The sequence below is a fragment of the Rhineura floridana genome, chromosome 5 (assembly GCF_030035675.1).
Source record: "Rhineura floridana isolate rRhiFlo1 chromosome 5, rRhiFlo1.hap2, whole genome shotgun sequence".
NCBI classification, from domain to species: Eukaryota; Metazoa; Chordata; class Lepidosauria; order Squamata; family Rhineuridae; genus Rhineura; species Rhineura floridana.
This window is the reverse complement of record NC_084484.1, coordinates 168600197-168627070: the sequence shown is the minus strand read 5'-3', so window position 1 is coordinate 168627070 and position 26874 is coordinate 168600197. Positions and strand designations below refer to the sequence as shown.

The 26874-nt window shown below is 45.4% G+C and overlaps 1 protein-coding gene across 8 annotated transcripts in view; it reads left to right on the top strand.

The window, feature by feature from the left end:
• Positions 1 to 23486, top strand: part of AMOTL1 (angiomotin like 1) — a 122695-nt gene extending 99209 nt beyond the window's left edge. For all 8 annotated transcript variants that reach the window (XM_061628785.1, XM_061628786.1, XM_061628789.1 and 5 more), the window contains 4 exons: positions 669 to 794; positions 10258 to 10484; positions 10971 to 11246; positions 16665 to 23486. In XM_061628785.1, the coding sequence (XP_061484769.1) occupies positions 669 to 794; positions 10258 to 10484; positions 10971 to 11246; positions 16665 to 16771 (736 nt within the window). In that variant the 3' untranslated portion in view covers positions 16772 to 23486. The remainder of the gene's footprint in view (positions 1 to 668; positions 795 to 10257; positions 10485 to 10970; positions 11247 to 16664) is intronic.
• The last annotated feature ends 3388 nt before the right edge of the window (positions 23487 to 26874 follow it).

Genomic DNA, 26874 nt, shown 5'->3' with positions numbered 1-26874 from the left:
AGCACTTAATGATCTTTCTGCCCGTTGTAGCAATTGCAATGCACTGTGCTAGATCCTGTATTATTTTTAATTGTATTTTTATTGCTGCTTTTATTTATTTTGTACTTATTTTATTACAATTTGAATTCTTCACACTTACCTGAATGAAGCTTGTGAGCCACTGGTGGTCCATGGACCACAGTTTGGGAACCCCTGTACTAAGATAAAATGTGCATAAAAATGCACATATTATTGAAAATAACATACAAAAATGCATTATGTTAGGGGAAACTGGTTTGCAGAAATGTATATGTGAGGCAAAATTGAGTACAAAAATGTGTACGTTAGGAGAAATTTGCATTAAAATGCTGATGAATTTTTTAAAAATCACAAACTAATGTGGAGAACTGAACTGAAGGTTAGAAAAATTAGAAACAGAGAGACGCTGACAGTCGCCTATCCCTGGTTCCAGGTTCAAGCCCTGGCATCTCCAGTTGATAGGTAATGGTAAAGACCTATGCCAGAAACCTTTGGAGAGCAGCTGCCAATCAGAGTAAAAAATACTGAGCCAGACAAGGAAACGTTCTGACCTGGTATAAGGCAGCTTCTATGTTTGACCAAATCGATTTGAAGAATGATGGCTTTGTGTATGTGTGTGTGTGTGTGTGTGTTTTGTCTCCTGTTGCCAGGGATACCTCAGCTACTAATCACTCACGGAATGGCAGCTACAGCGAAAGTTCCCTGGAGGTCCGCATGTGGCAGGAAGAAGAAGAGATTTTGCAAGCCAACCGGAGGTGTCAGGACATGGAATACACGTAAGGAACAGCTGTCAAATACCTAATGTGAGGTTTACAGGAGGATCCGTAGGGCTGAAGCCACTTGAGTGTCTTGATATGCCAGCATGCACACACAAGTCCTGTTTGAGTGGAACCCTGCTTGATGGCTCAGTGCCATTCTTGCATCCCTGTTAGCTCTGTCCTAGGCTGCCCATGCATTGGGGGGAGAGTCTGAAGAGAGGAGCCTACTCTTCCTATGATGTAGAACCCTGATCACACAAGGTTCTAAATCGGGGGCGGGGGGAGGGAGCTTAGGGACATAAAAGAGACTCTACCTGTTCAGATCTTACATATATTGGAGCAAAAAAAATTAATCTTGCATATACACTGATGTGGTCTGAACTGGCAGTGACTGACCAGGAACGAGGCCTTGGGGTCACAGTGGATAGCTCAATGAAGATGTCGACCCAGTATGCAGCAGCTGTGAGAAAGGCAAATTCCATGCTAGGGGTCATTAGGAAAGGTATTGAAAATAAAACTGCTGATATCATAATGCCGCTGTATAAATCTATGGTGCAGCCGCATTTGGAATCCTGTGTACAGTTCTGGTCGCCTCACCTCAAAAAGGAAAAGGTTCAGAAGAGGGCAACCAGAATGTTCAAGGGGATGGAGCGACTCCTCTATGAGGAAAGGTTGCAGCCTTTGGGACTTTTTCGTTTAGAGAAAAGGCAGGTCAGAGGCGACATGAGAGAAGTGTATAAAATTATGCACGGTGTGGAAAAAAACAGAAAAGTTTTTCTCCCTCACTCGTGGTCGTTCAGTGAAGTTGAAATTTCGAAGGTTCAGGACAGACAAAAGAAAGTATTCTTCACACAGCACGTAGTTAAACTATGGAATTTGCTCCCACAAGCGGCAGTGATGGCTGCCAACTTGGATGGCTTTAAAAGAGGATTAGACAAATTCATGGAGAATAAGGCTAACAGTGGCTACTAAGGATGTGCTAGAATTCCGCCCAATTCGGATTTGGTACTTAATTTTCCATTACTTCACATTCTCGGTCACTGAGGATCGATTTTAATGTAACAAATTTCTGCAGCTATTTTTGAAAACGGACTTTTTAAAACAAGTCACCTCTAAAACATTGATTGTAAGAATGATAATTTATCAGTATTTCCTTTTAAAATATCGATATTAATATCAATATTTTTTCCAAGTGAAAAAAACATGGATTGATAAAAGCAGGGGCTAGCAGATACAGAATGAACTCAAATCGATGCCAGCCTGTTAGTTCAACAGAATGCTTGAGAACCGGCACTTGCCAGCAGATCCCATCCCTAATGGTGACTAGCCATGATGGCTGAGCTGTGCCACCACAGTCAGAGGCAGTGTGATTCTGAAAACCAGGTGCCGGAAGCCGCTGGAGGGGAGAGTGCTCTTGCACTCAAGTCCTGCTTGCGGGCTTCCCATGGGCATCTAGTTGGCCACTGTGAGAACAGGATGCTGGATTAGATGGGCCACTGGCCTGATCCAGCAGGCTCTTTTTATGTTCTTCCACCTGTCCCAACATGGGGACAACAGGGAGTTGGGGATACGGAGATGGGCAAAGTGTGCGTGCAGCTCGGCTCTCCCTCTGAACACATGAGGAGATACCACTCAAATAGGGCTCTAGTAAATGGATGTTTTCCCAAACTGTGTGGTAGCCAGGTATGTATGTGTGTGTACAAAGGGGCAGATGTGAGTTCCAGACACTCTGCTGTCCAGTTATTAAAAGAAGTGTCGAGTAGGACATTTCATTTACTTTATTAAGGACTTGGGAAGATTTTTCATTTTAATGAGTTTCTATGAGAAATTAAGGGTTTAAAATGACATGCCTTTTAAGCAGCCAGTAATTAGCGCTGCACTAACAAGATTAAAAGTCCTGAGGCCAGAAAAACTATATTCTACAACCTGTAAAAAATGTGCAATTTTCCATAGGAGGACTGCCATCAAGCGGGTTGTAGCTCCACCTATCGTCTGAAGGCAAGAATGTTTTGAAGTCAAGACTAGGGGCGTCAGGCCCCTCCCACTCTCCAGTTCATTCTTGCCTTCGTCCGTGCAAGTTCGAATTTATTGATGCGTAGCTTCTAGATAAGTTTTTGTGTATCTGTGTGACAGGGTGGGAGGTTTGTGTGTGTATTCCTGTGCGTTTCCTTCCCTCTGTCTTTACTTAGACTGTTTGTTTATTCTTTCTGGGGAATTTCTTTGGGGGGTTGTTCCTTCTCTGTGTTTTTTCTCAGTCCCTAGCTTAATGACGACTTAGGGAGACCACGGCTGCGGTTCTCCCTTCCTCAGGCAGCGGACGCAGCCTTAAACCAGGAGCTTGCGGCTGCAGCTTCCTGGTCTGCACCGCCGCTTTCTTCGTGCCTTTACGGCTTGCCGCCTACCCCAGGAGCCTGCTGCTGCGGCTCCTTTTGTTTTCAACGTCCCTTTGTTGGGTTGCCGCCTTCCCGGCTCCTGCCGCGGCATTTGACTTTGCGGCGGTTCCTTTAAATTTTCGCCTCCAGGAGCCTGCGGCTGCGGCTCTCTCTCTCTTTTCCTCTCAGCGGCTCTTGTTAGTTGGGCTGCTCTGCCTCCCCTGACTCGTTCCGCAGCATTAAAAAAAAAATCTCGCCGCAACGGTCTTCAGGAGCCTGCAGCTGCAGCTTCTCCCCTTTGCGACGGTTCCAGCGGCTGCTGGGATTTCGCTGGCCGTTCGGCCTCCTTGGCGGAGAATTTTTATCTGGCCTTTTAAGCCGCGATTGTGTTTCTCAGCCCCGCGGCTGTAGAGCGTATTTCCGGCCGTTTTTGAGGCCGTTCTGTTGCACATAATTTTTTCTGGCCAGCCCCATTTCAGCTCGCTGGTGCTCCTCAGTGTCTGCCATTGCTTCTTCTTCGTCCCTACGCCCTTTTTGATTGAATTTTTTCCCGCTCTTTTAACGGGCGCCATTTTGTTTGTCCCTCTTTTCCCGCTCTTTCTGTTTAACCTGTTCTATACTGAAAAGGGGTCTAACTGACAAGGGCTGTGGATAACAGAGCCAAAGGCTGCAAGTCAGCTCCCACAATGAGATCTACTTTTTTGTGTGTGTGCTGCAAGATAGGATACCTATAATCCTACACAGGTTCCTCTACTCAATCCGCTACTGATGCTGACTACTGAAACTATTTGAACCTGTACATTCTGCCCCATCCGTGGCCGTGTACCAAGGCTGTTGATACTGTACAAAGGCTGTTTGAACTGTACATTCTGCCCCATCCGTGGCCGTGTACCAAGGCTGTTGATACTGTACATTCTGCCCCATCCGTGGCCATGTACCAACGCTGTTGAATCTGTACATTCTGCCCCATCCATGGCCGTGTACTTAGCCATCTGAGCCAGTGCATTCTGCCCCATCCGTGGCCGTGTACTGAACCCCCTCAAAAATATATGATGGCGGAACAGCCAGTGACAGCTCAGGCAACCAAGCCTAAACAATCTAAGGCAACCAAGCACAAACACGTCAAAGCGGTTGCCAAAACCAAGCATATATCCAGCCACAACACAACCAAGCGGGCACGCTACGTTTCTGTACCGGTTTCTGAGGAGGCGGGCCAGGAACCATTAACAAATCTGTTTAATTCTCCGGCCGCATCCTCCAAGGAGGACTTTCCAGGGTTTCCTGACTAACCAGCAGCCAGCTATCCTCCTCCCATAGTACCACCTAGGGCTCATTCCTCTTCTTAGCCTGCTGAGCTGCCCATATCTTTGCCTTTACATGCGCAGCCATCTCCCACACCGGGGCTGCAGCTGTCTCAGGAGTTCATATCGCAACTACAAGACATGCTGTCGTTCTTCTCTCAAACACAGTCACAGTCACAGGTTACTGCCATGCCTCAGCGGAGTGTTTGCAGACAACCCGATGATCTGGGCCACTATGTCCGCAATGAGGCAGATCCATCATGTTCTCCAAACCCTTTTGACATTGCCAGGGGCAGGTTTGTCGATGACGTCTCTTGTGGGGAGGACCCGCCATATGCTATGCAAGCCGAAGGTGACGACTGGAGTGACCAGTCGGAGCAAGAGGAGGATACATCTTTTCATCTGTTTGATGCCTCCGATTATCAGCCCCTTGCTCGCAGAGTACTGAACACCCTTCGTCTACAATCTACACAACCTGCAGCTGCCACTCCTGCTATTAAAGGGGGCAGGGTCCTGAAATCCCCCACGCCAGCAGAGCACTACCTTCCTGTGCCAGATCCTATTGCTAAGCTGGCCAAGGACGAATGGTCTCACCCATTACAAACACGCCGTTTTAACGCCCTTGCGGACAAGCTTTACTCTTTGGCTCCGGAATTTGCAAGCAGACTGGCTGTCCCTGGCATAGACGAGCCGATTTCTAGTCTAGTCTCTAGATCCCTTTTGCCGAGGGAAGGAGATTCACATTTAAAGGACGCCACTGAGCGGAGGCTGGACTTGCCTTATGCAAATACCATGAGGCCACCGCTTTCTCCATGCGAGCCTCTGCATCAGCTTCCATCTTTTCCAGGGCAGCGATGATGTGGTTGGATGACCTCTTAGATGATCCTAATCCCAATCCTGTCTCTCTGAGGAGGTGACTGATGAAATTGCGCAAGACAGCGGCGTTTGTGGCTGATGCCACCTTGGACGCAAATCAGCTGGGAGCAAGAGCTATGGCAGCTCAGGTAGTCGCTCGGCGGACCCTCTGGCTTCATCACTGGCAAGCAGACTCTACAGCCAGAGTTAATTTATCAAGGGCACCTTATTCCGGCTCATTACTCTTCGGCGAGGAAGCCCTAAAGGCAGTGCTTGTTGACCCCAACGATGCTCAAAAGCCTGTCTTGGCCACTGTCAGGAACATTGATCGCAGGCCCTTCAGACGTTTCACCTCATACCGCACGACCCAGCCCTTTCGAGGAACGCGGCCTGGGAGACGAGGCCGCAATTTCCGAACCTATGATTTCCGTCCCTCCAGGGGAGTCTGGAACAGACGTTTCCCAGGCAGAGCTCAGTACCAGGGACGCAGAGGTGCCTCAACGTCTTCATATCGGGGCGGGTCTCGCCAGCACAGACATTACTGACGCGATACCGGTTGGGGGCAGACTGCTTCTGTTTGGAGACCATTGGCTGCATCTGACTCAGGTCGCCTGGATCAGAGATCTTTTTTGTTATGGCTATGCACTAGAGTTTTCGGCAATCCCTCCGGACAGATTTCATCCCTCCCCTTGTCCCAGGGCACCAGCCAGGCACTGCATCATGCAGACAGCCATACATCACCTCTTGGACACAGCGGCGATAGAGCCAGTCCCTACAACAGAGAGGTCGGAAGGGGTGTACTCCCTCCTATTTGCTGTGCCCAAACGAGATCTGTCATGGAGGGCGGTGTTGGACCTCAAGTTCATCAACCGTTTCGTAAAGTATCGCAGGTTCGAAATGGAATCCCTCCACTCCATTACAGAAAGCCTTCACGAAGGAGACTTCCTGGCTTCTATCGACCTAAAGGAAGCGTATCTCCATGTGCCTATTTGCATAGCCCACAGAAAATTCCTTCGGTTTGCTTTCGGCCCCCAGCATTTTCAATATTGAGCGATGCCGTTCGGCCTCTCATCTGCCCCGAGAGTATTTACCAAGGTGCTACTCATACTAGTGGCTTACCTCCTGCTTCAAGGGGTGCATATCTACCCCTACTTGGACGATCTTTTAATACGGGCGAGTTCCAGGGAGCTGGCTCATCGCCATCTAACACTCACGCTCCATGTCTTGCAGGCCTACGGCTGGCTAGTCAATTTCGACAAAAGCCATCTCCAACCAACCCAACGCCTACAACATCTGGGGGCGATGTTGGACACCCTGCAGGCGACAGTGTTCCTGTCTCCAGACCGCATAACTGCTATCACAGACATTGCACGGTCTCTGATGCACCACGCAACCGCAGATGTCATGCTTCTAGCCAGGGCTCTCGGAATGTTGGTGTCCACCATCCATATTGTGCCATGGGCTCGAGCTCATACTCGCCAACTCCAGTGGGCCTTGTTGCCGTTTCAGCAGGACATTGCCAGGTCAAATCATCGAGCAATTCCCTTGAGCCCCGCACTGCGTCTTTCATTCCGCTGGTGGACGTGGGTCCAACATCTCACCCAGGGCACTCCGTTCAGAGAACCCCGCAGGACTGTTATCACCACAGATGCCAGTCTCCTCGGCTGGGGAGCCCACTGCAACTCCCAGTTCATTCAAGGGGTTTGGACCACAGCAGAGCAGACTCAGAGCATCAATTGGCTGGAACTGAAGGCTGTCCACTTAGCTCTGCTCCATTTTCAGTCTCTGTTCCACTTGGACCATGTTGTCATTCGAACGGACAACACGTGTGCCAAATCTCATTTAAACAGACAAGGGGGGACCAGGTCCCGTCCTCTGCAGAACCTAGCTTCCCTCATATTCGACTGGGCAGAGCAACATCTGCGATCCTTAAAAGCAGAACATCTCAGAGGAATTTGGAATGTGACAGCAGACTGGCTCAGCAGACAACAGGTCTTTCCAGGAGAATGGAAACTTAATCCGACCATTTTCCATCTTCTCCAGTGTCGGTTCGGCATCTTCTCAGTCGATCTATTTGCCTCCAGTCGCAATTGCCAGCTACCCAGGTACTTCTCTTGATACCTGGACACGACAGCGGAAGCGGTGGATGCCGTGTCGCTACCGTGGCCGGATGGCCTATTGTATGCCTTCCCTCCAATACCACTGTTGTTATTATTATTTTATTATTTTATTGCCCGACTAGCAATAGCTCTCTGGGCGGTGAACACAAGAAATACAATAAAATCACACAATATAATGCAACAAAACATATAAAAATAAAACAATCTAAAATCAGTTACAACAAATTTTAAAAATTAAGTTAACTTAAATTAAAATGCCTCGGAAAAGAGGAAGGTTTTAACTTGCTGCCAAAAGGATAACAATGTCGGCGCCAAGCACATCTCCTCGGGGAGACTATTCCACAGTTCGGGGGCCACCACTGAGAAGGCCCTAGATCTTGTCACCACCCTCCGGGCCTCCCTATGAGTTGGAACCTGGAGGAGGGCCTTCGTAGTAGACTGTAGTGTACGGGCCGGTTCGTATCGGGAGAGGCGTTCTGACAGGTATCGTGGTCCCGCGCCGTATAAGGCTTTATAGGTTAATACCAACACTTTGAATCTGGCCCGGAAGCATATTGGTAGCCAGTGCAGGCGAGCCAGAACAGGTGTTATGTGCTCGGACCGCTTGGTCCTTGTTAACAATCTGGCCGCCGCATTTTGCACTAGCTGTAGCTTCCGAACTGTCTTCAAAGGTAGCCCTACGTAGAGCGCATTGCAGTAGTCCAAACGCGAGGTTACCAGAGCATGTACAACTGATGTGAGGTCCTCCTTACTCAAATAGGGACGTAGCTGGGCTACCAACCGAAGTTGGTAGAACGCATTCCGTGCCACCGAACTTTGAGGAAGGTGCGACGTGAGAGGGCCAAACTGGTTCTGATAGCTCCATATTGGCCCCATCGACCGTGGTTCTCGGATCTCCTTGCCATGTCAGTGACGGACCCTTGGATGCTCCCAGTCAGGCCAGACCTCTTATCCCAGGGCCCAATATTGCATCAGGATCCCAATTGGCTCAAACTAACAGCGTGGCTTTTGAACGGGGACATTTAAGGTCTGCTGGCCTGTCTGACGCTGTTATTGACATTATCTTGGCCTCGAGAAGACCATCCACCACCCGTATATATCAACATACTTGGGTGGCATTCTCCAGGTGGTGTCAGTCCCAGCACCTCGATCCTTCCCAGGCCACAATACAACAGGTGCTGCAATTCCTTCATAGGGGCCTCCTGATGGGACTTAGACCCAACACCTTACGTAGACATGCGTCCACTCTGTCGTCCATTCTCTCAGTGTCCTCCGCTGGTGCTCCTATTGCCTCGCACCCGTTCATCAAACGTTTTCTGAGGGGAACCGTGCTACGCTCACCGGCTGTATTCCACCGTTTTCCCTCATGGAGTTTGTCGAAGGTCCTACAGGCTTTACAACACCCTCCGTTCGAGCCCCTTAGGACTGTGCCTTTACGTCTGTTGTCATTCAAGGTCCTGTTCCTGATCGCGATCACCTCTGCGAGACGAGTTTCGGAACTGGGCGCATTGTCTTCTGCCCGCCATCTCTGTGTCTTTCACAAGGACTCTGTTGTGCTGAAGACTGATCCTTCCTTCTGTCCGAAGGTCAATTCAGTTTTCCATTGCAACCAGGACATTGTTCTTCCTTCATTTTGTCCGAATCCTACCCATCCTCTAGAGAAGGCTTGGCATTCATTGGATGTTCGGAGGGCTCTCAAGTCCTACCTGTCTAGGACCCAGGATATACGATGAACTGAGTCTTTGTTTGTATCCTTTCATCCACGTTCTATGGGGCATAAAGTAGGTAATTCCACCTTATCCCGCTGGTTGCATGCATGTATTACCTTAGCTTATGAGTCCCTTAAGCTCCCAGTTCCAGCTAGTATAACAGCTCATTCCACTAGGTCAGTGGCCACTATGGCTGCTTTTGCTACCAACGCTCCTGTTGCTGATATTTGCAGAGCTGCTGTTTGGTCTACCCCACACTCGTTTATAAGGCATTACAAAATAGATCGTTATGCCTCTGCCGATGCCTCTTTTGGCAGACGAGTGTTGCAACAGGTTCTTAATGATGATTAGGATGTGGGTGGTCCCTCGCTGTTATGGGCTGCTTTGGTGCATCCTGCTTGATGGCAGTCCTCCTATGGAAAATGGACCATTGGTCTCACCTGAAGGGTGATTTTCATAGGAGGACTGCCATCACGACCCTCCCATTTGGAGGATACCTAGATATTTTTGGGGGGGTTTCATATATTCCTGTTACGCTATTATATTTTGATTTACTAGTGAAGTCGAGACTGCTATTACTGTTATATCGCTATGTTAGAGTCATATTATTATGAATATTGCTATTGTGTTATGTTCTTGCTGGTAGGCCCGTTGGCCTTTTTTCCTGCATTTTTAGATATCTCTCTTTGGACTCGCTGCGAATGAACTGGAGAGTGGGAGGGGCCTGACGCCCCTTGTCTTGACTTCAAAACATTCTTGCCTTCGGACAATAGGTGGAGCCATAACCCGCTTGATGGCAGTCGTCCTATGAAAATCACCCATTCAGGTGAGACCAATGGTCCATTTTTATTGTTTTGCAGGCAGGTGGAATCCACAAATATTCTCCCTTTGTGACAAACACCCACTGTCAGATACAGGAAACTAAATGTACACCAAACCCACCAGTAAACAGACCTTGGAAACTCCTACAGATGGAGTATGGGCATTTTTTAAAATGAATCCCAGTAACGTCACTAGCTAACAAACCAAATTCATCATATCAACATTTTGGGAACCAAATAACATCTTTTTAAGTCTCATCTCACTTATAGAATATTTTGATCTGTATAATATATTTTTAATAGGATCAAGAATCTGCATGCAAAGATCATAGAGAAAGATGCCATGATCAAGGTCCTCCAGCAGCGGTCCAAGAAGGACCTTGGCAAAGCTGACGCTTCGAGCTTGCGGCCTGCTCGATCCGTCCCATCTATTGCTGCAGCAACAGGAGCTCATTCCCGCCAGACCTCCCTCACCGGTAGCCAGATGGCTGATGAGAAGAAGGAAGACAAGACTTGGAAAGGGAGTATAGGTGAGTTTCCGTGTTAACCGAGCCCTGGCAGAGAGGTACAGCTCACCCCATCTCTTAGTGGACCTAGGCAGAGGGTCAAAGCCACACTTTCTGTAATGACCTGGTTTGTCATGGTTCTGGCTCGGTTGGCTTGTTGCTTTTGCACCGCCTTCCACATCCTGGTGCCCTCCAGATGTTTTGGACTACAACTCCCATCAGCCCCAGCCAGCACAGCTGCGATGGGAGTTGTAGTCCAAAACATCTGGAGGGCACCAGGTGGGGGAAAGCTGTCTTTGCTGGTTCTTGTTGCTTTTCTGGCTGTTGTTTTGAAGAAAGTGGGTGGTGCTGGTGGTTTTGCTTACTGTGTATTGATTGAAGTTTTGATTGTGTTACTGTTTTTACGGCTTTTTGTGTGATTGTAAGCTACTGTGGTTGAAGACGTAGTGTAAAAAAAAATGATGATAATGAAACTAAAGGGTCTTGTTTCTTTCTCTTTACCTCCTCAAGGATTACTCTTAGGGAAGGAGCCCCATGATCATTCATCCATCCCTTCGTTGCCTCTGCCTCCTCCCTCTTCACTGTCCTCTGCAACATGTTCGTGGCCAGTGACCATCTGCCACACTAAAATGGGCAGCAAAGACAGCAGCACTCAGACGGACAAAGGCTCTGAACTTTTCTGGCCAAGCTCTGCTTCTTTTCCAGGCAGGGGGAAATTGAGTAACACTCCTGGCAGTAGCCCAGCCCTAAGGCACATGGCAGGCAGAGGCATTGGGGATAGACTGGGTGAGTAATTTGAACCTCATTGACCTGGATCAGTCCTGGGAAGATGGGCTGGGGCAGGGAGGGTGTTTTGAACCGGAGTGTTCAAAACACAGAATTGTGAGATTCTAGCACCAGAGAAAAGCCACATGTCAGTCATATTCGGCTGAAAGCTGGGATATAAATATTTTAAATATATGAATAAACTAATACAAATGTAGCTGAAATTTGCAGATCAAACTAATGTTATGTACACCACAGTGTTCTCAGAACAGCAGTTTAAAAAATTTAACAACCAGCTGATGTCTTCTTAATTTTCAGGTCTTTCCATTTTTTTAGTTCCATTTTTTGTCATTAGTAAAGGAAATACTCAGTGACAAAAGAGAAAATTGTTGTTGTTCAAGCAAGTAATAAATTTATTTTATTGTACAATTTATTTTATTTTTGCATGTTTTGTGCATATCAACAACACCTTTAGTCCATGTTTTCAGTTGTGAAATTGTAGTTTTCTAAAAACAAATCCAGTTTTTTAATTATGTAATTCAATAATAACGAATACAGAAGAACAACAAAAAAATTATGTAAATGACAAGAGGGAGACATTTCAGATATTATCAAGTACCGGACGAACATGAGTGTGCAATTCCAGAGTAAGAATTATACTCTGGGAACAACTGAGGGGGGTTCTAATGTGTAAAGTTAGAAGGATAGTGTTCATAGGGTTGTATTTTATACTAGTCCTACTCAGAGGAGACCCGTTGAAATTAATGGATGTGACTAACTTGGGTCCATCAGTTTCAGTAGTTCTACCCCTGAGTATAACTCAGTTGGGTACAACCCCCAGAAGTAATAAATAATTATATTCATGATAGTAACTGCCACAGTTATTGTTCCTGTTCACAAAGCACTTTAGTTAAGGAAAGAAATAGTAACTAGCTTTAGCGATGGTGGGCCCCTCCAGGTGACCTTTTTATTGTGCATTAATGATGGCTTGTGCTGATGATGGTATCGGAATGGTTGTACGCAATCCCTCTTTCAATACTATTTGCGCCTGCAAAAGTTCCAAGGTGGAGATACTACTTTTTCCCAATCCATGCGTATCCCATAGCTTCCTACTGAAATCCTGTAACCTTTTCTACCACAAATATACCATAACACTGGAAAAGAGGAGCAGGTGCTGCCCCACTTTTGTTGCACTAAATGCAAGAGTGCCCTTCCACGTGGCAATAATCCAGTAACACTGGAGAAACATCACAGAACAAGTAATAAAGAGAAATGATGTGTGGACAGTCCAGTAGAAATCCACCACTAATTATTATTATTATTATTATTATTATTATTATTATTATTATTATTATTATTATTATTATTATTATTATTATTATTATTATTATTATTATTATCTTTATTTATACCCTGCCCTTTTTCCAAACTGGAACTCAAGGCGGCTTCCAGATAAAACAAGTACACATCATTAAGAACCTATAAAAATATAAAACATATAAACATGTAAAATCAGCATTAAAACAGGATTAAACTATTAAGATGTTAAAACCAATTACTCTTAAAATACTGCAACCCAGTTTAGGAGCATACAGGCAAAACAATAACATACAGCATCCTCTTCAGTCACTACCCTTAAAACCTTCAGTTCCAAAGGCCTGCCGGAAGAAAAAAGTATTTAGCTGTTGGCGGAAAGACTGCACAGAGGAGGCCATTCTTGCCTCCCTAGGGAGGGAGTTCCAGAGCCTAGGGGCAGCCACCGAAAAGGCCCTATCTCGTGTCCCCACCAGTCGCACTTGTGAAGGTGTTGGGATCATGAGAAGGGTCTCTCCTGAAGATCTGAGGGCCCGGGCAGGTTCATATAGGGAGATACGGTCTGACAGATAGCCTGGACCTAAGCCGTATAGGGCTTTATAGGTCATAACCAGCACTTTGAATTGTGTCCGGAAACAGACTGGCAGCCAGTGGAGCTGTTGCAGCAGGGGAGTTGTATGGTCCCTGTAACCAGCCCCAGTTAACATTCTGGCTGCAGCTCATTGCACCAGCTGAAGTTTCCGAACAGTCTTCAAAGGCAGCCCCACGTAGAGCGCGTTACAGTAGTCTAAGCGGGATGTAACTAAGGCATGTGTCACCATAGCCAGATCAGACGACTCCAGGAACAGGCGCAGTTGGCGCACTAATCTTAACTGTGCAAAAGCATTCCTGGCCACCGCAGAGGCTGAGTCCAGGAGCACACCCAAACTGCGAACCTGCGTCTTCAGGGGGAGTGTAACCCCATCTAGCACAGGCTGAACCCCTATTCTCTGATCCGCCTTTCGACTGACTAGGAGCACCTCTGTCTTGTCTGGATTAAGCTTCAGCTTGTTCACCCTCATCCAGTCCACCACTGCTGTCAGACACTGGTTTAGAACCGAGACAGTTTCCTTGGAATTAGGTGGAAAGGAGAAGTAGAGTTGGGTGTCATCTGCTAATGCACCATTATTGTGTCAATGACATGTTGCAGAATAAACCCACCAGAAAAAAACAGTCTGCAGGGACCTGGTGGGCAGAACAATACGGTACAGGAGTTGTATGGCAGCTATTTATTATTATTTATTATTTTGATTTATATCCTGCCCTTCCTCCCAGTAGTAGCCCAGGGTAGCAAACAAAAGCACTAAAAACACTTTAAACATCATAAAAGCAGACTTTAAAATATGTTAAAACAAAATATCTTTAAAAGCATTTTTTAAAAGCTTTAAGAATTTTTTTTAAAGTTTAAAACCATCTATTTTTAAAAAAAATATATTAAAAAGCAATTCCAACACAGACACAGATTAGGATAAGGTCTCCACTGAAAAGGCTTGTTGAAAGAGGAAGGTCTTCAGTAGGCGCCAAAAAGATAACAGAGATGGCACCTGTCTACTATTTAAGGGGAGGGAATTCCAAAGAGTAGGTACCACTACACTAAATGCCCATTTCCTATGTTGTGTGGAACAGACCTCCTGATAAGGTGGTATCTGCAGGAGGCCCTCATCTGCAGAGCGTAGTGATCGACTGGGTATATAAGGGATAAGACAGTGTTTCAGGTATCCTGGTCCCAAGCTGTATAGGACTTTGTACACCAAAACCAGAACCTTGAACTTGGCCCAGTAGCTAATGGGCCGCCAGTGCAATCCTTTCAACAGCGGGATGACATGTTGGCGATACTCTGCCCCAATGAGCAGTGTCGCCACCGCATTTTGCACCAGCTGCAACTTCCAGCTGCTACTAAAAGCTGCATTCCCAGATCACTTCTCTCTCTTCTGGGGCATTGTTGCACTCAGGTTCCCCGCCCCGCTCCACCTCATTGGCTGCCGCATACAGAGCAGGTGGGGAAGCTCACAGTGCAATGACATCAAACTGCACAGTTTGCACTACTATAAACATCAGTAGGAGAAGCTGGAGGGGGAGGGGGAGATGCACAGCTGCTGACTTCAGCAGCAACCCACACATCTCTCATAACATCTAATTCCAGATTGAGATGCTAATCCTGATCGGGGTTATAGATCACATAATTTTTTTAAAAAAAAGCAAGACTGCCTAGTGACAGGTGCAGAACTGTGGGAATTTTGCAGTTTCGTGGAATTTGGTATTGGTGCAACATTTTAAGCTTTTAAAGAGCCTTGGAAACATATGTGCAATGTGTATTCTGATACCTTAGAAGCCAGATTGTGGGAGAGAGCAAGATGGAGGCCTAGCTGGATTTCCCACAGTCATGGGGATGGAGCTTTGTAAAGGGAAGAGAAGTAGATGCCACTAGGAGTAGATACCATTTTCTACTCTCATTGCTTAGGAATGTGTATCAATTCTAGGGGTGCAGTTTATTGCCTGATTTTTTTACCATCACAAAAGGCTGTAATCCCTGTCTCCCAAAAAGATGTTTTAAATTAACACTAGAGGAGCTTTACTTACCTTTAAAGGTCGGACTGCATGTTATACTGTGTAGGTTCTGTGATTCTTCTTTCCATTTATTTTTAATGCAAAGTGGTTTCAAGATTGAATGGACGACTGACAGGAGACACAGGTCTGCTTCATCCTTTCCCTGCCAGCTGGTTTGAATGCTCTAAATTGCCCCAGTACCAGCTGCTTTTCCGTCTCTGTGAGGGAAAAGTTGCATTGTCCCCATATCTGTTCCCCCATGAACAGGACATTTGAGTAATCAACACCAGTTCTATTAATAACATTAATTCTGTTCCAGTGACATTGGCTTGCCTGTATACTTCCAAGCCCAATTCAAAGTGCTGGTTTTGATCTGTAAAGCTCTTTACCACTCAGGACCACAGTATCTTCTGAAACGCCTCTCCCAATATGAACCTACCTAAACCTTTAGATCTTCTGAGGCCCCTTTCCAGGTGCCCCCCTCTGAGGGAGGCTCTGAGGGTGGTGACCAGGTAGAGGGCCTTTTCAATTGTGGCTCCCCATCTATTGAACACATTCCCCAATGAGTTCTGCATAGCACCTTTGCTGACATCTTTTTGGTACCAGGTAAAGACTTATTTTTTCCCCAAGCTTTTGATGGGCTAGGATAATACTGTTTATTATTAGTGTGCTGCCAAAGCTTCCTGTGGCTGTTTTGTTTTTATGGTATGATATATTGATTTGTGCTTTTAACAATGTTGTAAGCTGCTTGGAGACCTTTGGGTAATAAGCGGCTAACAAATCTAAATAATAACAACAGCTGGGAGGCAGGAAAGGGTTAAGCAGAAATCTTTTTCACAACCACCCTCCGTTTATTTTAACTTCAATGCGAACCACATCCATGCTATACGTTTAAAGCAGTCTTATAGCAGTTTAACTGGCATGGCTTCCCCTGAAGAATCTTAGGAATTGTTTGTAAAGGGTGTTGAGAGTTGTTAGGAGAGCCCTTCACAGAGCTGCACTTCCCAGCGCCCTTAACAAACTGCAGTTCCCAGAATGTTTGTGGGGGAGGGAAGCCACGACTGTTAAAGTGGTATAAGAGTGCTTTAAATATATGGTGTGGATGTGACTAAGCAACAACAAATTGGAATGTGGTACATATAGCAACAGAGTGCAGAAATGAGTAGTCTGGTAAGAATGGTGATTGAAAGAATAAAGAAAGTTAAGGTTTATTACTTGCAAAACAAAGCCATTCTGAGTACACATGTACATGTGGCCATTATGGAGTCATGAGGTTAGCGCTACACCCTAACACTATCTAACAAGAAGGAGGAGGGAGGAAGTAAAGCCAGAGAAAACAAATAGCAAGTAGTTACTTAGGAAAGAATCAGCAAAGGAAGGTTGCCTTTCTGTCTATTGCCACCACCACCCACTGGTTCAGGATACTTGTTACAAACATTGGTGCTTTCTTTCCAAAACAACAAACCATTGGGATGTACACATGACATGCAGCTTGGTCTCAAGATCAGCTTTTACTCTGTACAATTTTTTTCTCCACAGAGAACTCTCCCAGCCATGGGAAGCTATCTGACAGCAAAGGCAGGGTGAGCAGCCTGCTTCACAAGCCTGAATTCCCAGACCCAGACATGATGGAAGTCCTTATTTGAAGCTATGGCATCATTCTTGAGTTTTCCCCTCTGCTGCTAGTGCATATGACCCCCTGGAGGAGGGTGCTGCTGCTGCTGCTGCTGTGCAAAAACATAAGACCTCTAGAGGAAGACATAAAGCTGGACCAAGAAAGTTTAACTGTACAAGGACCCCCCAGAGTGAATCTGACTTTTTTTGTTTTTTACAAAGCACAGGGGATGTGAGATGTTGGAATTGGAGCATGTGGGATATATGCTACGTACAATCAAAAAAGCATTGGTCAGTGAGATGTGGATTTGAAAAAGTGATGGCAGTGACACATAGGAAACTGCATTTTTTATTGGGAAGATCTTTGAAAGGTGTGGTCAGCATGCTAAGGACTTTTCTGCAACCACCAATGCAGGTTTTTTTATCACTTGCTAGCTAACTAGAGTAGCTACATTTCCCGGTGTGAGATGTTTTGTGCCACATACACACCTGGGATGAGGGAGCAGGACTTCCATATATTATCTACTGCCTTCTTCCTGTTTTTGTTTTGCTTTGTTTTTGTCTCCCTATGATCCACCTTTTTAGAGTCCTAGCAGAAGAGGCTGCAAAATGATGCATTCTTTCCATGGATTTCTGCAACTCTTTACCTGTATTTAATATTTATTGAGCAACGGCAGTATGCTTTATGCTATTGACAACACAGAAGCAGCATGGTCCTTGCTAAGAGGGCTTAGAACACGGGTAGCCAATGTGATGCTCTCCACATGTTTTTGGATTACACCTCCCTTCAGGGATGATGGGAGTTGTAGACCTACAACAGCTAGAAGGCATCATATTGGCTACCCCTAGGCAGAGCTTGGAAAAGTTACTTTTTTGAACTTCAACTCCCATCAGCCCCAGCCAGCATGGCCACTGGATTGGGCTGATGGAAGTAATAGTTCAAAAAAGTAACTTTTCCAAGCTCTGTCCCTAGGTTAGAATCCTACACCCAGATCTTAAACACATCACAAGTGAGACTTAATGACTGATCTCCTTCCCGAAGGGCAGTTGGGTTAGTGTGTTGGGGCAAAACACTAACTAGCTAAGCAAAAGAGTCCTGCACCATTTTCAAGCCTAATTCTTTGTGGCATAAACTTTAACAGGCTTAGAGTTTCAAGCAAGGGATATTCCCAGCTGTACCTTGAGATACTAGATGCTGTACTACTGAGCTGTGGCCCTCTCTGAAAATATAAATATGGGATGCTATGTAATGGCATAGGAAGCTGCCTTATATTGGCCCCTTTAGCTCATTACTGTCCATTCTGTCTGGCAGCGCTCTAGCGGTTTTCAGACAGGAATATCTCCCAGCCCTACTTAGAGATGCCAGGAATTGAACCTGGGACCTTCTGCATGCAAAGCAGATGCTCCGCCCCTGAAGCCTATCTCAAATCATTTCCAACTTTGTTACAGACTTGCCTGCTTTTTTGGTTAAAAAAAAAGAATAATGAGGTCCAGGTCCTCATATCTTGATAAAAATACCCTGGGTGCTAGCACAAAATGACTGGGATGGGCAGCAAAAAAAGGAGTGCCAGTACTCCATACCAGTGAATTCTGTCACACACACAAAAGCCCTGCTTTTCTGACTCCAGCTTACTTACAAAAAACCTTTTGCTCTTGCTATTTGAGGGTGTGGAATGCAAACATGAAAAGAGCAACACAGGAGCCTCCTGGCACAAGAGAGAATGTTTGGATCTTGTAACCTAAATATATGGGAACCAAAATATACATATCACTAGCCCCATCCCTAATCCTGGTGTACCACCATCTTCCCAATGCACTACGAGCCTGCTTCTTCTCCTGCCTGTTTGGGTGCTAGAATGTGGCCAGTTCTGTTGCTACCACCAACCTCCTTTTGTGCATGACTGAGTAGTCCCATCTACACTGTACATTTAAAGCACTCATACCAGTTTAATAGTGACGGCTTCCTCCAAAGAATCCTGGGAACTGTAGTTTGTTAAGGGTACTGTGAATTGTAGCTCTGACTAAACAAACTACAATTCCCAGGATTCTTTGGGGGAAGCCATCGCTGTTAAAGTGGTATATGAGCGTTTTAAATGTATTGTGTGGATAAAGCAGGAAAAGGGAGGGGGCTTTTTCTTTCTTTCACATATCATAAAACCAGTCACAATCAGCTCAACGTGTATAGAGGTCACAAACAGAAGACTGTGGTGACGTAGCTCTTGTTAGATGGTAAAACTTCAAAGTGCAGGTAGGGGAGTGGCAAAAAAATGTTTTCCCATATTAAAAATAAGTAAATCCCTGATCACGGTAAATTATCACCTATGAGGGGGGGCAGGGAAAGGATAAGCTAGGCTGGAACCTTTCTGAATATGTTTCTATGTGGGGAGGGAGGGGCATTTTATGTGCAGCCAAACATGCAGTTTCCCACCTGCAAAGTGGTATGGCTAAGCTTGTATGTTCCCTGCCCATAGACAACTAGCATGTCAGGGGGACAAGAGTTGTGGCCTACTCTTCTCCAGGTTGTGTTGGCTTTTCTTTTGCCCTCTCTCTTCCCCTCCTTTTTAGGGTGTGGCCTCAAACCAAATCCTACCAATCACCCACTGTTGTTTCTCTCTTAGGGTGCAACCACTCCCAGTCATACTGCACTGGGGTTTCCCTGGGTCCTAATGCTAGCTGGCTAACCTCAGCTGTGTCATATGCGCTTGACTCTTGTGGCAAAAGTCCAAAACATAGAGCTGCACAGCACCAAGGATTACTTTTTTTCTGAAGGCATGTTCGCCTGGATGAGAGGCTTAGAGTAGTTTTGAAAAAAAGTTAAATGTGGTTTGGGAGAGATTTTGATTCCCCGGTGTACACATACATTTCTTTTGCCTCACAAGGTTTGTAGATTTTTGAAACCACATAGAAAAACTGCAGAATCTATTTGCCAGACATAAAAATGAGTTGAAGGTACGCACACGAGCAACTCCGCCTGCCCTCCCCTGGAGTGCAGGAGGTCAGCTAGGCTGGGGAAGGCCCTGTTCTCCTGGGTCAGGGAGGCAGTCTGTGCCTTCTTCCAGAGGAGAACTAATACACTCCATGTTATGTGACTGTGGGAATAAGATAACAAGAGATCAACAAGTCCCACTTGCGATATTACAGTGGATGGGAGTAAAGGAAAAGCTTTGTGGATTTTCTTTTCAGTGTAAACTATGGACCAGCCCCATCGTAAACACTTCTGCTTAATCTAGGCACTGAGTTTTGCCCTTAATCTAGGCACTTTAAACCAGAGGTGAGCAGAAGGCAGATCAGGATCTACTGACAGATTTCTTTGTGATTGCAAGTAGATGCACAAGGATTTTTGATTCCCAGTTGTTTTAACAATGGCAACAACAAAAGCCCCTCCCCCCCCAAAAAATTATATTGCTGAAATTAAGAAAGTTAGTGAGGAGGTAACCAAGAGTTTGTGAGGGGTGGTGGAGTGCATTCAATTCTCAAAATAAAATTCCTGGGCTCAGAATTCTTTAACTGTAAACATATGTTTTTTGAACCAGCTGGGGCTGGTGGATCTCAGGATGATTGTATTATCCTGAAGGCTGCCCACCTCTGCTGTAAATAGTTTTGCTTCAGTGTCCCTCTTCTTAACTTTCCTGCTAGTTTTACAGATGAGCACGATGTAATGTATAATGTGCAGCAGCACATGTTTTGGAAGCGTTATAAGCTTTGCCCTCCAGTTCTGTGCAAATCTTCAAAGAACTTGAAGATTAATAAGGCAGCTTAATAATACTATGTCTATTAAAACAAATAGACAAACTTCTAACCCTGACTCTTAAGATTCAAATAATGGTATACCATCTATTTTGAGTCTTTATTCCTGCTAGTAAGGATTACTCTGGTCAGCCACCAAGGTCTGCTTGTAGCCTTTGTTGAAAGACAAGTGGAACTAAATTACAAAATAAAGAGGTAACTCTAAGGGTCATTTCAAACATTACATGTCTACAAGTGTTTTGCTTTCATATAAGAAGAGGCCTGCTGGATCAGGCCAAGGGTCTGTCTAATCCAGCATCTTCTTCTCACAGAGGCCAACCAGATGCCTATGGGAAGGACCTGAGTACAACAGCACTCTCCCATTTGTGATTCTCAGCAGCTGGTATTCAGAGCCATACTGCTTCTGACAGTGGAGGCAGAACAAATTGTGGCTAGTACCACTGATAGCTTTATCCTCTGTATCACAACACATACATGCAGCTGGGAAACAGCCAAGCTCAGTTCCCTTTCATTTTACATCTGTATCAGTCATGCGTTGCTGAACACAGCGACTGGGTGAATTTTACTTAAGTTTCCATTTAAATCAGTAAGACTTAATTTTCCACATTTATAGGACCTTAGTCCACCTAACTTAGTCTGGATCCAGCCTGTTAAGGTTTTGCATGTTTACATAGGACTGATTTGTATGGGGTCAATCACAACAGGGTGTTGTGTGCCAATCCCATTATTGGCCTAGGGATGTGCATTTGCATTCACATTGTAAGATGGATGGGCATGTGCATCTCTATCCATGACATGCCATGCTGAAGATGAGATTGCATGGCTTTTGTATTCCCCTCATTGGTTCAGTATTTTATTGGTACGGTGCTGTATTCTTTCCTGAATGAACAATTTAATAAGCTTCTGTACATTGCTTGCACTGTTTATTCTACAAAACTGTGCTCTGTATTTACTCTGATTCATACCTCTTGATGAGGCATTATATGGAAATAAGCCTCTCTGGAGCCTGTAGTGGCTGCCAGTCCTGAAAGTATAAAGAGCAGTACCTTGAGATTTCCCACCCACCCTGCTCTTAAGACAAGGAGAGAGTCTTGCTGCCTTTTTCTCAAGAGAAATCAATCCAGGACAGGGATTTCCTTGTTTCCTCTAGCACAGGGATGAGAAATCTGTGACCCTTCAGTTGTTTTTAGACTCCAACTCCCATCAGCCGCAGCCAACATGACCAATGGTCTGGTATGATGGGAGTTGTTGTCCTACATCTGAAAGGTTACAGCTTCCCAATCCCTGGTCTAGCAGAAGCAGCATAGTGCATGCCACAAGGGTGAGTGAGCAGCACCAGGGACTCTCTATCCATAGCATGGGTAGGGAAAGGAAAAGTCTGGAAGGATGATCTCCAGGCATAGCTGGCTATAGCTGCTGGGGGGGTGTACACCTACTACAGTCACTCTGAGATTTTTTTCCCCTTGTGATGCGTTATTATGAAGCAAATGTATGAACTGGCTGTATGTAATAATTGTTCATTATTGTGCTGTTCTGAGGTGTAGTTTTAAGAGATTTAGCCTTTTTTCCTATATTTATATTGATTTAACTCTGTACTCACGGCATTCAATTAAGCACCAACCCTACCAGTACAGCATCCCATGGCTAAATTTACACTTACAGTTTCACTTGCATTCAGAAAGCAATTTGCTATAGACCTTGTGCTCAAACTCCAGGCAGATTTGAAATTTACAGCCAAAAGGATCCGGAAAGTACCTTCTTGTTAATCTAGTTGTGCATTTTTTTTCATTGCAAAGGTTTCTCTAGCTCATCCCAAGTTAAAGCAGAATTTATGTAAGATGGTGCTCTTAGTAAAGTGGCAGCTTAACCTGTAGCAAAATTGTTTCTGCTCTGCTCAACACCTTGACTCATGTGCAACAGTGTTGTGCTGTGTGATGCTTGTGTTGTATAGTATTCCAGGTAAATATACTGTCACGTTTATTACCCCTTTGTCCTTCTGTTGTACAGAATGGCTGGCGTAGAACGTTGTACAGCTGGAATGTGTTTGTACATAACACTGGGGGAAGACTCAAATAGCTTATATACGTCTCCCACAACATATACTGATTACCTTAGCCAGCCAAAGATTTCTCTTCTCTGCTGCTTAAATTTGTGCCTTAATATTGTATATAATAAATGTATACAATGGCTTTCCCCCACCCCTTGAATTTTCAGTGTTAAACGTGTTGGAGGGAAACTAATAAACTTCGGTGGTTTCTTTGCTTTGTTCATGAAGTTAAAAACTTGAGGTATGAGCTGAGACACTCCTGGTGCAAAACTTATCTCACCTCCTCCATGAACTCACGAGTGAACCCCTTAGCAAGCTATGATCTCTCAAGGTTTTCTTGTTTTTGTCGATGTTGCTGTTTCCTAATTATCCTCTCTCTGTCCGCCCATGCACCCATCTTGCCCACCTCCCAGTGCTAAGCTTAGGACATGGAAGACCAGGAACGTGCAGTTTGTTCTATTTGAACATTTACCCTTCCTACCAGCTAATGTGAGCTCTCAAAACAGCTTACAAGAGATCAGAAATGTTGGTGTCAATCCAGTGATTGCTCAGACTGAGGAACCAAGTTTATATAAAATCAGCTAGTCCCTAATATTCAGATATATGAAAGGCTGCTGTCACATGGTTCAGGTCCTATTTTCTGGACCATTATCCAATAGGTTCAAAGTACAAGAAAGGGGATTTAGACTAAACATTAAGAACTTTCTGGTGGGACAAGCTGTTCAGCAGTGGAGCAGACTGCCACAGAGGGTGGTAAAGTCTCCTTCATTAGGTGGCCATCCAGCTTCTGGTTGACAACCTCTATCAGAAGATACCATAGCAGTGGATTTTCTGCATCAGCAGGGGGTTTGATTGGATGTACTTTGAGTTCCCTTCCAACTATTATTATCCCATAACTAAAATGTAATCAATCTGAGTGGAGATGAGAAATGAAAGAAATAAAATGGATTTAACAACTGGCTATTGCATGTTCCTAAGTGAAAAATGCTGCAGTTAATCCAGGACGATGGCTTCTTTGTAAGGCATGACAGTTTTTCCAATAGCCCTGCCACATTCTTGCCTGGCTGTTCTGCACCTGTTCAGTGTCCAACTCCTTTCCCTCTTCCACCACTTTTTGGAGGGAACATTTGTCAGCAGGATGTCAGGAATATCAACAAGGATGCTGGCACTGCTGTTTACATTGCACAGAGGGCACAGCAGACTGATAGTCCACATGTCCACCTACTCTTTCCAAGGTATATCCACTGCAGTGCATTTATAGTCCTCCGGTGCCTGGCTGAAAAATAAACAGGTTAGGCATTGATTCTATATCTTGCATTTAAAAAGCAACAACAATATACTACATTGTCACAGTAAAATTTAGGTCCTTTATGACGTTTCCAATCAACAAGCAAAGATCCCTCCTTGCTTTGTTCTGCTTTGTTCCTCTTTGCCCTGCCTCCATAAACAAAGTTAAGAATGTAAAATATCATCTAACACTATACATATATTTGTAATCAATCACCCAGTGATTCTTCCTCAGACTTTAGGAGCTGGGCTTCCTGCACATCTGTTTGGTAGTATTACTAAATTCAGCTTTAGCTAGGCACATTATTCCTTAGGGATATTGTAGAGTGCCTTTGGTTCCCTAGTCCTGCACCGTCCCTAGTCCTGCACAGGTTTGGAGGCCTGCATGTGGCTCCTGGGCCTGAAGTTCCTCTCCTTGCCCTGAAGGTAAGCAGGGATATTCCTGTAGTTCCTTAAAGGAAGGGCCATTATCTAGGGAGCGGGCTCTCTGCCAGGTGAAAAGTTTCAAATTCCCCAGTTACAGTCTGTTATGGGTGTGGGGAACTGTTGACCCCCCAGATTTTGCTGAATTACAACTTCCATTGTCCCTGGAAATTGGCCATGCTTGCTGAGGCTAATGGGAGTTGTAGTTCATCAAGATCTGGAGGGCCAATGGTTCCCCATGCCGGGTATATTGCCGCCTTTGCTGCCCCAGCTTTTCCACAGTACCTCTCTACCTTGGTTTAAGAGAAGATGGACTGAAATACAAACTTGCAGATGCTATGACCAGGGCCGGCACCAGGTGTGACTTGGCCCTTGGGTGCCAGCCTGCCCTGGGCTCCCTGCTCCATGCCCCGCTCTAGAGATTGTGCAGGACCACTCCACCTGCCTCTTCTCTCTTTCCATGAATGCCCTGCGTGCTGGGAGCGCAGGTTGCTGCCATTAACCAAGATGGCAGTGGAGACTTTTTTAAGGGGCTGATACTCCCGCCACCATCTTTGCTGATGGCACACGTGTGCGTACATGCCTGCCATCAATCAAGATGGCAGATGGGGCATCAACTTACAGAAGCCTCTGCTGCATCTTGGTTGATGGCAGCTGCACAGACAGTGCACAAGGTATTCACAGAAAGGGAGGAGAGGTAGGTGGAGTGAGCGGGTGTCGTGGGCCCACACAGTCTGTAGGGGAGGCTGGGAGCTCTGTTTCTGTGATCTGCGACATGGTCAGTAGTCAACCCTGCCGAGGATCGCAGAAGGGGAGCACTACCCCCACACGCTAAGGAGGGCCCCTTCAGGGGCCCCTCTGGGCATCAAGGGCCCTTGGTGATGTCGGGCTCTGGATGCCCTTAGGCACTAGCCCTAATTATGATGATAGGAACATAGGAACAGCTCTGCTGGGTCAGGCCAATGGCCTATCTGGTCCAACATCATGTTCTCACAGTGGCCACCAGATGCCTACGGAATGCCCACAAGTAGGATCTGGGTGAAATTGCATTCTTTCCACTTCTACTCCCCAGCAGCTGGTATTCTGAGACATTATAAAGACAAGTGGGACCTGCAACAAAATGTTGCAATATGGAGTGCTTCTGTTTAGGAAGCCAGCCAGCCATGCCCTTTTCCATGGTACTCCATTTTGTTCTTCTCTGATTTTCCAGTCTCCTCCCAGCCCCCCGCAACAGTCAGCATTCCATGGGGATGGAAAGATCTGTCCACATTTCTGCAGCAATTTGCATTTTTTTAATCCTCATGAAAATTATCTGTACCATTGTGAGTTTGGGACAAGCACAGGGACCCTGAAATATCACAGCTTGGACATTGAGGAGGCACGCAACAGTACTTTAGTGTGAGTTTCTTCTTATGAACGCATTTTTGTATGGCGTTTTCACCAATGTACACATTTTTGCAAGCCATTTCTTGTCATATAATGTATTTTTGTATGTTAATTTCACTTACATAGTCATTTTTATGCACACTTTCCCCTAACATAGGCATTTTTGTATGATTGGCGAACTGCTGTGCAAAATCTGAATAACTGTGAATTTTGAAGGATGACTGTGTTTCTCATATTGTTTTGGAAAGTGCAGAGTCAGCTTCAAATGTGAACTGAATTTAAATTCTTGCCCTTCTCTACTATGGCACATACTTGGTCTTCACTGAACTCCCTGCTCCACCCAGTTAATGGTTGCTTTCTCAAGGCTTTTTCCCCCTTGCAAACAGGAACGGCTGTAGCTCAGCGGTAGAGCATCTGCCATGCATGTAGAAGGCCTCAGGCTCAGTCCCTGGCATCTCCAGGTAGGGCTGGGAGAGACTCATATTTGAAAAACTGGGGTGCCAATGTCACAGTCAGTGTAGACATTACTGAGCTAGATAGACTGGTAGTCTGTCTCAGTTATAAGTCAAGTTCCTAAACCTAGAGGTTCCTCCAAATCTGCTGATGCCTTCCTCTTGTGTGTGGATGGTGTTTTGGCTGCATAAGAATTGGCACTTGGAGAGAGTTTGCTGTTATTAGTGCATATAAGAGGGGTCTGCAATAAAACATTGCCATGTAAAATGCTTTCTGTTCAGGGTTCCAGACAGCTGGCCATACCATTTTGCAGGATACTCCATTCCATTCCCTTCTCTAAATTTCTGTCTTCAAAAGTCAGCTGACGTTCCTTGGTCAATTAGACCGCATTCACACCATACATTTAAAGCACCATTATTACACTTTAAATAGTCCTGACTTCCCTCAAAGAATCCTGGGAACTGTAGTTTGTTAAGGGTTCTGAGAGCTACAATTACCCTGTGGTTTAACAATCAATCCCTCTTCCAATACTCTGAGCATTGCAGCTCTCTGAGGAGTAAACTGCAGTTCCCAGGATTCTTTGAGGGAATCCATGACAGTTACAAGTGGTATAAATGTGCTTTAAATGTATGGTGTGTGGATGTGACCGAGGTTATAGTTATAGGTGGAGACTGGGAAAATAAGCAAAGGCTCCCCAAAAAGAGGCAGGTTATGAAGGAAAAAAAGAGAGGTGACTCCGCGTAGTAGGGTTGCCAGGTCTCCGGTTTTCTGCCGGAGTCTCCAGCAAAAGTG